Below are 12,493 nucleotides of genomic sequence, written 5' to 3'. Positions count from 1 at the left end.
TGAGGGTAATGTCAATGATCCTTCAGTAAATATAAATTAGTGTTACCATAAGCGTGATATCACATTCTTCCTGTGATAAAAGACTGTGGGTATTTCTAGACCACTGAAGCAGGAATTGAGGGAAAAAAAGGGGAAAATCCTAGTGTCTTTAGCATAAAAACAAGAGCCTTATTCTAATCTTGCAGTGATGTAAATAGCTTCAGAGTCATACTTCTACAGTTAACAGATTTACATGGCAGCAAAAACTGTGTAAGATTAGAATCAGGCTCAAGATAAAAGAGAAATGTTATCAGTTTGCAGTGGCTTTTCCCCCTCATGCTTCACATGGAACAGTAAAACACACTTCTGTGAGATGGATAGAAATTCAATATATACAAGAAGAACAGTCCACTCTTGCTGAAGGATTACATACCAAAATGATACAGTCAAAGTACCAAGAAATGACCATTTTTTATAACAGCTTATGTAAGGCAGAAAAACATCTATAGACCAAAAAAAAAAAAAAAAATTAGGCTTCAACCAGTTTTCTGAGTGAAGAATTGCTACAAACATTATTCTGAAGTTCAAGATAAAAGTGTTTAGGGTTGGTAGGCCTTAAATTTAGACTTTCTATAAAGAATTGGCTGTAGCAATGCAATTTGTTCCTTGTATAACACTGCAGACATAAGGAGAATCTTCTACCACATTTTTCATGGCAGTGAGATATGCACTTGTCAACATATTTTGTCACCGCAAAGTGGCTCTTGGCAACAGGATCATAAAGATCAATAAAAAAGTGCAGATTCTCAATATTTTACTAGCAGCTGCAAAAATTTCATTTATCTTGTTATTTTCCTCGCTTACTGCCACCCTGTCTCAGGAGGGCACTGCTAGCTAAGCAGAATGGTTTTCTTAGCCTTCTATGAATATCTGACAAAAACTCTCCCCTTTGTGTCTCCCCTTCTCCTTCCCTCCTCCTCCTCCTCCTTCTCCTCCTCTTCTTCTCCCTCTCTTTCTTCCCAGAGCTACACATTAAGTTAATTCTTTCCACCGTTACATAAAAATGGAAATTGAAGCCACGCTATAAATTACCAGCATCTCTTAACTTGAGAAAAATTGAGTCTACTTTGTACTTCACCCTTGTAACATTTCATCTCTCAGTTTGGCTTCCCTTAAGATAAACACAGCAGCCCAGCAAATGAATGTGCTAAAACCAAATGACACACTTTGCCGCTGAAAGACCAGAACTGTTTTTGAGCAATGGGTGGTCTGTGAGGCTTGGAGTAGGCAGGGAAAAAAATGTGTAAGTGTACACCGTTCCTTACAAGTGTGCAGAGCTTCCAAAACTCGCAGAAATCTCTGCATGCTGAAGTACATCAAAGGGATTTTTCCCTTTTTGGATAATATTTCCTTTGCTGACATGTATTTAGTATTGTGGTTGGATGACTCATAAAGATAGCTTCATGGCGTCCCAACGCAGTTGAAGCAGAACACATGCCAACAAACATTATTGTCAGCCTCAAAATAAAAACAAAACGTTCAGCTAAGGGTCAATCAATCAAGAGCACTTTGAAGAAAATTCCATTTAGATATTACAAATCATAACAGAATGAATTTAAACCAGCTGACTTTCTGTGAGGAGAACGTCCATGTACAATAAAAATTAGGCTGGTTTTTCAGTGTCCAACTTTTCTATTTTCTTACACTTGGATGCAGTCACCAGTGATGGATGCCAGTTTTTTAAATTGTGTTTTTGTAGTTCATTTTATAAAGATCTGAAGTAATCGAAAACAGATCAACAGGGGGAACTCTAAGTAAAAACTCCACCATGAAAGGAGAGTTGTAAAATCCACTTAATATTGACAGATGTGTAATGACTTTCTCATGCTCACTTTTCATTTAGGTTTGTCGTCTATATATTATGTACGCATATTTTTTTTTCTTATTTTTATGTATATATGTGCAGGCACACATCACCACATTGAGAAATAGTCCACAAGATACCCACAAAAATACTCTTTCATCACAGCAATCTTTATTCATTATCCAGTGTATTTATTTAAAATCCTATGGTATTTTAGCTATAGATAGCAGATACTTAAGTATATAATGAAAGATTTGTAATGTATAAATAGAATTGTTATTTTTTTAACTGTGGCATTATTTAGTCAACTGGATAGAGAATAAAAAAGCTGAAAATGCAATTGAACAATTTTACCATTTTTAAATTGGAACCCTATGGCATAATCAAACTTTATATATTTCATTTTAGATTTCTTTTTGTATGTTTTATTTTTATATTTAAAGGTACTTTAAATAAATTTAAGATTCTTCCTAAATAAAAGAAACTCTGCTTTCTAAAATCAGGATTACTCACTGCAACTGGCAAGCCTGGTGCATTCTTTGATGTGTTTCCTACCATATTTAAAAAGGCCAAGCGGTCGCTTCTGATTCTGAGGCAAAAGGTTTGTTTATAACTGAGATCATGTATTTATGTAATGTGTTGTCTGGGTTTTCTGGATATGTTTGCAAGTACAAAGTAAAATGCACCATAATTTCTTTACATTTTTTTTCACACTTTGACTTTCTCCAGCCAGCAACGTAAGAGGTACAAGCACTAGCAATGTTGGTCAGCAGGTGCGTTCAACATAGAAGTTGAACAACTCTATTAACGGTGGAAGACTACTGGTGTTGGCCTGCTTCTGATCAGATCATTCAGAAAAGAGGGCTCCATGTAGCATGGTGGCCACACAGTGACACAGGGCTGCTCAGGCTCCCAGGAGCTTCATGCTGAATTTTTTTATTATCACCCCATATGAACACATCCATAACTCTGCTCCTGTCTTTGCAACGAAAAGCAACAGTACTGGTGACAGTTACAGCCTGACCTTCCAGTAAAACTTTGTATCATTGAGTAAATCAGAAAACACTTTACCTGTACTGAACCACTGTTAAGTTCTGCTCTCCACAGTGCCTCGCACATCGAATATACCGCATCCAGCTTGACTTACTGGGTTCTCCACCATCGATAAAGTGCTGCAGTGTCCCATCTTGGTCATATATCTGGGGGAGATGTCACAAGGTCAAGTAGTTAGAACAAATCATCAACAATCATTTTTCACTGCTTTGTCCCTCTGTGTCTTTTCCAGGAATGTATTGCCATGGAGTTTGTCATTGCGTACTGACACTTTTAGAAATCTACATGGAACAGCAGAAGAGTATTTTGGGGGATGCAAGTTTATCATATTTCTTTTATCAAGCCAATCTTTTTGTATTAAACATATTTGTGGTGTCTCAAAGATGTAACCATGTTTCCCAAAGAATATTTAACCTGTTTTGACAAGCCGGCCTTAAATAATGAACTGCCAGATAAACAAGAAAATCTGGATGTAAAGCATGCATTGAAATGGCTGGGACATCCAAGCAAGGGGCAGTAGTAATCCCTAAACAAGTATCCTTTCCTTTACATCTCAGATGCAGCAAGAGCGTGTACTACAGCAACCTCACATGATACGTTAGGGAGTTGTAGGATTCATAATATCAAAACAAATGAGACTAGAAGGAAAAAGAGAGTTGATGATGCCTTTAGAAGCTCCCTTGAGAAGCGTTTTGAAGTAGTAAATGAGAAATCAGTCCTGAGGGAATCATTGTTTTCCTAAACATGACATCCCTGCTAACGACATGAGAGCCAGTTCTGGTAATTTTTAAAAAAAGACAGTATTATGTCTCTACTTAGCAGTGGATGCCCCCTCTGAAGTCAAAGAATGAAGTTGCTCTGGAGGCTCTGAAATGAAAAGATAAGTGTTTAATGCTTGCCTACCATTTCGACTGCTTAAAAAATGTTATCTAGGTAGATCTAATCCTTGTAAAAACAGATGACCTCATCAGATTTTTACTTGTTACACAATTACTTTGTCAAAATTCACAAATGCATCTAAATTACTAGGTACCTCTCTGAAGTAAACCCCATCTTCATGTCTTTTGTCCCTCCATGAACACCATTTGCTTTAACAGTCCTACCCCAAAAATGCTATCCCTTTTGAAATTTTATGAACCTGAATTGATGTTTTCTTGAAAGTAATAATTCTGCTATGTAAAGAGGAAGCACATTTATTACATTGAATTGAACATTTCTAAAGCATACGAATTAACAACCTTGCATGTCTATTTCAATATCAAGAGAATAATCTGAGAAATTATGAGACTGTATTCAATACTCCAGATATATTAAAAGAGTGTTTCCAACAATCTACACAAAAACATACAAAGGAATCAGAATCTAGTTCTTTACTCCGCCACAAGAGAGTCTCAAACTCAGGAGCCAGCCTAGCTTTTGCTTTTGGCCAATGGGACTGGGAGTAATCAGGAGCAATATATCCACTGCTGAGCATGAGAGACACGGAAATCAAGTGTCTATGGCGATCCTTATCATTTGTTCCTGAGTGTCTGTGACAAGGACCAGGTGAAATCTGGCCAGATACTCCTGGGTTGGATAAGTAAGATGCTACCCCAACATGCACTGAGTGGAATAAAGTCAGAGAAACTGGGAGTCCTCAGAGGCAAACAAATACTCCGATACCAGGGATTAAGTTTATTTTTTATATATGGTAACATGCCAATTATCAACAAGGACCTATTCTTTTGTAAATATATTAGAGTATGTTGAATATATGAACAAAATATGATAAACAATAAAACACTGTAACCGAACCAAAAAAGCTTTACAGGAAATCAGCCTACAAAAAGGAAGAGAAAGAAAAACTAATGACTAACTATTGGCTAGGACCATTTTGGCAATATCTATGCAAACAGTCTCAGCACAGTGTTTATTATCTATCCATTTACGTGGTGCTTATTCACATAACAATATATGGCTTAACATGAGGCAGAAAAAATTCCCATAAATAAAGAGCTGATAACTTCCTAATACCCAGATGATATGAAACAGGAAAGACAAGGAAGACTGCCATAATCAGTACTGACAGTCATATCTTGACACACAGGGTCCTACTCAGAACTGCATGTAAATCGTCAGTCAGGAACTGACAAGAAAAATTACAATCTGTTATGGAAACATAGGAGTGGAGCTTTCTTGGGCCTTGGACTGCACTACAAGCAAGACTAAATATTTTCAAATGCTTTATTCTTGCAAGTAGTGATGCAACACTAAAACGTCTTCTGCGGGTGTCTATCCTAAGCAGAAGTTGAAAACAATGCCAAAGAGGGTAATGGTTATAAGCCTGGGTACTGAGTTTACCATTTGTAAAAGGTATGCAATTATAGAATTATAGAATAATTTAGGTCGGAAGAGACTTTTAAGATCATTGAATCCAACCCTTAACCCAGCACTGGCAAGCCCACCTCTAAATCAAGTCCCTAAATACCACATCTACACTTCTTTTAAATACCTCCAGGGATAGTGACTCTACCACTTTCCTGTTTCAAGACTGTTTCAGTGCTTGACAACCCTCTTGGTGAAGAAATTTTCCCTAATATCCAATCTAAACCTCCAATGGCCCAACAAGTAGCCATTTCTTCTCATTCTGTCACTTGTAACCTGAGAGAAGAGACTGACCCTCACCTTGCTACAACCTCTTTCATGTAGTTGTAGAAAATTATAAGGTCTCCTCTGAGCCTTCTTTTCTCCAGACTAAATAACCCCAGATTCCTCAGCCTCTCCTCATCAGACTTGTACTCCAAAACCTTCACCAGCTCTGTTGCCCTTCTCTGGACACACACCATGACCTCAATGTCTTTCTTGTAGTGAGGAGACCAGAACTGAACACAGGATTCCAGCTGTGTCCTCACCAGTACTAAGTACAGAAGAATGATCGTGTCTCTGGTCCTGCTGCCTACACAATTTTTGATACAAGACAGAATACCATTTGCCTTCTTGTCTACCTGGGCAAACTGCTGACTCAGCACTCCCAGGTCTTTTTCCACTGGGCAGCTTTCCATCCACTCTGCCCCTAGCCTGCAGCACTGCATGGGGGTGTTGTGGCCCAAGGGAAGGATCTGGCACTTGCCCTTGTTGAATCTCATAGAATTGAACTCAGCCTATTGATCCAGCCTGTCCAGGTCGCTCAGCAGATCCTTCCCACCCACCAGCAGATCAACACCCCTGCCCAACTTGTCATTTACCAGTTGGTTGAGGGGGCACTCCATCCCCTTGTCAAGATCACAGATAAAGATATTGAATGGTAATGGCCCCATGGCTGAGCCCTTGGGAACACCACTAGTAATTGGTCACCAAGTGGATTTAGCGCCATTTACCTCCACTCTCTGGGCCTGGCCATCCAGACAGGTTTTTTACCCAGTGAAGAGCGCAAGCCATGAGCAGCTATTTCATCCAAGAGAATTCTGTGGGAAATGGTGTCAAAGGCTTTACTAAAACTCAGGTAGACAACAACCACAGCCTTTCCCTCATCCATTAAGTGGGTCACCCTTTTACAGAAGGTTGGTCAAGCAGGACCTGCCTTTCATAAGCACATTTTGGCTGGGCTCAATCCCCTCATTGTCCTGTACCTGCCTTGTGATAGTAATGAAGATAATTTTTTCCAAGACCTTCCCCATCACCAAAGACGAGGCTGACAAGCCTGTTGTTCCCTGGATCCTCCTTCCTGCCCTTCTTGTAGATAGGCATCACTCTTGCTAACCTCAGGTCAACTGAGACCTCCCTGATGAGCCACGGCTGCTGATAAATGATTGAAAGTGGCTTGGTGAGCATTTCCAGCGGCTCCTCAGAACCCTTGTGTGGATCCCATCCAGCTGTGTAGATTTGTGTGTGTCTAATTGGTGTAGCAGGTCCCTGAACGTTTTTTGCTTGGCTTATGGGGGCTTCATTCTGCTCCCCATCCCAGTCTTCCAGCTCAGGGGGCTGGGTACTCAAAGAACTGGTCATACTATTAGAGACTGGATCAAATCAGGCATTAAGCACCTCAGCCTTTTTCTTGTCTTTTGTTACTATGTTTCCTCACACATCCAATAAAGGGTGGAGATTATCCTTAGCCCTCCTTCGTCACTAATTTATTTATAGAAATAATTTTTTATATTCTGTTACAGCAAGTAATTCTATTTGGGTTTTGGCCCTTCTACTTTTCTCCGTGCATAAACTCTTGACATCCTTGTAGTCCTACAGAGTTGCCCGCCCCTTTCTTCCAAAGCTCACAAATGCCCTTTTTTAACTTTAATTTTCAGCCAAAACTCTCTGTTCAGCCAGGTTGGTTTTCTTCCCCATTGACTCATCTTTTGGCACATGGGGACAGCCTGCTCCTGTGCCTTTAAGGTTTCCTTCCTAAGGTACATCAAGCCTTCCAGGACTCCTTGCCATTCAAGACTGCCTCATAAAGGACTCCGTCAGCAAGTCTCCTAAACAGGTCAAAGTCCGTCCTCCAGAAGTCCCAGGTGGCAGTTCTGCTGACCCTCCTGCTTACTTCTCTGAGATTTGAAAACTCTATCATTTTGTTTCCTCTCTACTGTTCTGTGTTTCTAGCAAACATCTGGTAAATTGAAGTCCCTCACGAGAGCAAGGGATTACGATTATGAGGCTTCTCCCAACTGCTTACAGAATATTTGACCTGCCTCTTCGTCCTGTTTGGATGGTCTACAACAGACTCCCACCAGGTTATCTGCTTTGTTGGCCTTCCTCCTGGTTCTTACTCATAAACACTCACATAATTACCATCATCTTCTTTTGAAGGAAACTTCCATGTCTTTATTTATTTATAATTTTTTAATTCACTTTGCAGTGTTTTACTCATCCTCTGGAATAAACTAGTAGTCTAAGTAAAGTTGAATACATATATGCTCTGAGAGATGGGGAAAGAGTATTTAGTGGCAATACTGGTAGAAGAGAGCTCTATGGCAAACTTAACAAATTACAAGGAAAGTTAGTTCTCCCAAAGAAGAAGGAATAGCAGTCTCTTTCCTGAAAAACTCTGAGACTCACACAGCTAATTGCACAGTAAAATTCAGTGACTTGACTTGCCTAAGGCAGTGTTTGTTAAGCAAAATGCCAATGAGCTCTGGTGTTTGTTATGGTAAGTATACATTATTTATTTGTTAGTACTTTTAATCATGTCAAACTGAAAGCAAACTGGATTGTATGCGTGACTTGATAACTTAGTCATTTAGACTGGATTCTGTGTAGTATATTGGTGCCTAGCTCTCTCTGAAATCAACACACAGTCTGAAATGTCAGAAAAAGCTGCATGAACTGAGAGAACACAAGTACAGAATTCCCTGAAAAGATTGCTTTTAAGGAGAATAGTTTAGGCTGACAATCAAACTACAGCTGGGTTCATATTGATAAAAAAATGTTCAAAGAACGAATGCTTTTAGACTTTAAATATGTTAATATTAAGAGCTGGGCATCTTATTTAGGGCAGGAAGGCCCTTTAAATATGCATCTCCTCCTTGTTACACACTGAATGTGAAAGCTCTATAGAAACAATCATGCATTTAACTATCACTTCTTTCTCTTTTCTTTCTCTATCTTGATGACTAAGTAAGGATATTGAGCAAATGTTCTAAGAACAACTCTTAGTCTTTCTATATAAAAGAAAAATTAAATATAATACAAGTCAGAAGCAAACTAAAACACATGGAAAAGTCTCCAAATGCAGCTTAACTAAAAAGAAACACCGATGTAGATAGATAATAACAGCATTATATAATCACATCCTTTACAAAGGCCACATCTCAAACATTGAAATACAACTTTTTTTTTTTTGTAAATGACATTCTATCTTTTAGATTACCTATAGAGTAAATAGGCAAATTATTCTCAGCCAGTATAAAGAAATGACTGCTCATCACATTTCAATAACTCCAACTCTGACTCCTAATAAATATTATTGAATCTGTAATAATCAACTTACACACATAAAACTGGTATGTAACAATAGTAGTATACATGTCATCAACCTCATTCTACTATAAGCAGAAATGTTTGGACAGGTTCCCTATTCAACTACATGGACATTACTTCAGAAAGACATTAGTTATAAATACTTCTCATCTTGGTTGATAAGACTAACAGATTTGTTTTTCCACATAAAATATGTCTTCAGACTTTTTATGGACTGATAGCAAAATTAACAATATAAATATCCTGCAGATAATATCCAAGCTTGTTGGCTTAGGATCAATAAGTATGCTTTGGTCTATTGTTATGTAGAAAATGAAGCTGGTTACTACAGTCTTTACATGTATTTGAAATAATCTATGTCAACAACGAGTTACTTATTTTGAAGTACTTCTATTTTGTAACTAACTGGATGATATCTTCTTGCCGTGTAGAAAATGCAACAGTTCATTCAAAGAATGATTTTTCTGTTTTGCAACTTTCATATTACAGGCAAAGCAGTGTCAATTTGTTTATACTTCAAATTACCATCAAGTTTTCCAAAGCATTCTGAACTGCTATAAAAAATTAACAGAATAAAATCTGAAATAAATGAGCAAGGAGGAAACATCAGGAGACCTCACTGGTTAGTATCAAAATGTTCTCCAACACTTGTTGGCAATAAACTCCCTGGGATGCAACCACTCTGTGAAAATGCACAGAAATATGTCCTGACAGCCAATGGTATTTAACTGCTCACTCTGTTCAATGCAATTTTCTACAATTAGCCATATCGGATTTGAAGCATACATCTTGTAATATCTGCGTAATATTTCTTCTCTTTAATCTAGCAGGCATCATCTAGCAAATTTTATAAAAGAAAATACTTGCCAAATAATATTAAAAGCTATTTAGTTTTAATGTTTCTCAAAGGATTATAGCATATGAAACTATAAACACTGGTTTGAACTGTCTGTGCTAGGTGAAAGGCTTCATCTCTCACTTAGACTCCAGTCCAGCAAACACTTACGCACATATTGTAGTCCCATTGATCTCAATGGGACTACTCGTGTGTGAAATCAAGCATCTGTGTAAGCGGTTTGAGGACTGGGGCCTTATTCCAGGAAGTGTCATGACAGCAATGCCCTGCTGATTATGTGGACTTCATAAAAAATTTTTTCAGTTTTATTTTAAGTCAAGTCTCAGTGGTTTGTTTCGACACTAGCCTGTGGAAGTCATGGAATAGGAAGGAATTTCACGTAACACAAACCAGTATTACTCAACACCAGGGCAATGAGGGGAAGACACAGAGCAGAAAAAAATCACACATGAAGCTGAAAACCTGCACATATGCAGACAGGTCTGTAAAGAACCAATGCTCTTGCAGTATCCACTGACATCACAGGACCTCGACAGCGTGCACTTTGGCACTCTCCTGACATGTTCTGTGATAGGATAGAAAAAGCAATGGTGCTCTAGCCATGAGTCATGCTGCAGTGGAGATATTTTTGCTCAACATTGGTATTTTCACCCTGCTCACTGCACTGTGTTCCCATGCAGCCCTGGTAACAGAAGACCACGAGGAGTCAGCAGATTGAAGTTGTTCTCTGCAGTCTTTTCTATGTGGGACATGGAGCATTAAGAGAAAAAGTGTTGCCAATCTACTCTAAATGTACAGAGAGACCAGGAAAAAAAACCAGACTAAAAAGGAAAAGGTGGTTTAAAAGCAGAGAGGCAAATTATAAAACTGAAGTAATTCAAGCAGAAGACTCTCACACCAATTGACTGGTAGATGCATATCCCACTAAGTATATCAGGAAAGGAGCTACAAGAAGGTTGTAAGGGCCCAATGCTGCAAAACCCTAATTCAACTGGAAAGTCTTTATGAACTCAGTAACAAAGCTCCTAAGACAGTATTCTGAGAAAGGAAATCAAGGCAGTTATGATGATTCCTTGTTGCTCTTGGTACCTCTGAAAAAAGAGCACTGTTTCCTTCGCAGGTAAGGACATGGCTTTGACCATTTTCTTGCAGTTTCTAAAAATTTTTAGACATTGCAAAGTGAAGTTAAAAAAATGCTTTTTTCATGTCTTTTCATTCCTTTATGCAACCAAATATCCCAGTAGGATTTTGGCAGATTTCATCACTCAGCATCAAGTTTGGACAGCTGAAAAAAGTGAGCAGGTACATAGCTCCTAAGGTGACTTACTGATAACGCAATGATCTTAGACAAACTACTCAGGACCAAAAGACACTCATAAATAGAAATAATTCTAAATTTCCCTGGTTCTAATATGTGAGAAGGAATAAGAGCAAGGAAGGTCTGATCTTCAAATATAATTCAGGGCTTACCTTGCTGGTAAGAGAAAGCTGATGGCACAAGAAGAGCACAGCTTTTGATCCCTCACTCCTGTAATTTCTGTTGAGTAAAAGTTCAAAATACTGTTCCAAACTCCATTTTCATAATTTTGTGCATGAATCAGCATTTCTGGAGAGGTAACAGACCTTAGACTTACAAATCCTAGGCTCAGTGCTTAGGATACTTTCAGAAGTATGGTGCATAGAATATATGGCACAGTTATCATTCTGTAAATGAAACTTCTTAGATTACAATTTTTGTTTGGTTTCACTTTGCAGCACTTGGGGCTTCTCATTCTTTCCATTAACTTTAGGATTTTTAGAAGCTCCAATACCATGTTTCCTTAAGAATCAGATTAGACTTCTCATACACAGAGTTCCTAGAGACTCTGAAGAGAACAGAAGGGAGGCTCTGAAGAGGATGGAGTCAGACTCTTCTCAGTGGTGCCAAGGAATAGGAGAAGAGGCAAGAGGCAGAAACTGGAATACAGTAAGTTCCACATAAGTATGAGGAAGAACTTTACTGTGAGGGTGACTGAGCACTGGAACAGGCTGCACAGAGAGGTTGTAGAGTGTCCTTCCCTGGAGACATTCAAAAGCTGTCTGGACACAATTCTGAGTAACATGCTCTAGGGACCCTCCTTGAGCAAGGAGTTTGGACTAAGTGACCTCCAACCCTAAACATTCCAACCTTGGTCCCTTCCAACATTAAACATTCTCGGATTCTGTAGAGAGACTCTCAATCCTGTAGAAGAAATAGCAAAAAATCCTTTAGTAAGTTAGACTTAAAACTCCATTGAAAACAATGGGACTCAAGTTTTAACTTATTTGGACACTTTGGAACCATACATGCCTGTCTGCCTTTTAGGCAGGTAAAGGATCATAGAATTTGCTCTAACTTTCTAAGCAAGACTTCTTGCCTTGAAACAAGGATTTCTTTTATTTCCTTTGAATGTACCATGAATGGCTGTGTTCTGATTTGAAGTAGGGCACTTTAGAGAACTGTGGAACCACTGAGGTTGGAAGGAATCTCTGGAGGCCAACTCACCAGCTCACAAGATATCAATGACTTCTACATTTTCACTTTGAAATTCTTGACTCATTGTTTATGGGTATTTAGTGGAAAAAAAAAGAAAAAAAATGGAACTGGGAAAAAACCAAAACCCAAATTCAAAAATGTGTTACATGTGAAAAAACTCTTAGAAAAGAAAGCCTGTCCACAAGTGACTTCACTTTCAAGCAATGTCAGAGCATTACTTTGTTCTGATAAAAGTATTGCTGCACAATGTAATGGTTGTGACCCACTGATAAAG

The 12,493-nt window shown here is 38.5% G+C and overlaps 1 protein-coding gene across 1 annotated transcript in view; it reads right to left on the bottom strand.

The window, feature by feature from the left end:
- The window catches only part of PRDM6 (PR/SET domain 6), a 74,732-nt gene that overhangs the window by 21,458 nt on the left and 40,781 nt on the right, over positions 1-12,493 (bottom strand). Inside the window, exon 6 of the mRNA XM_008923347.3 lies at positions 2,915-3,042. Within this exon, the coding sequence (XP_008921595.3) occupies positions 2,915-3,042 (128 nt within the window). The remainder of the gene's footprint in view (positions 1-2,914; positions 3,043-12,493) is intronic.

The sequence above is a fragment of the Manacus vitellinus genome, unplaced genomic scaffold, assembly GCF_001715985.3.
Source record: "Manacus vitellinus isolate BGI_N305 unplaced genomic scaffold, ASM171598v3 scaffold_9_pilon, whole genome shotgun sequence".
Classification (NCBI taxonomy): Eukaryota; Metazoa; Chordata; class Aves; order Passeriformes; family Pipridae; genus Manacus; species Manacus vitellinus.
This window is presented reverse-complemented; position numbering and strand designations above follow the sequence as displayed.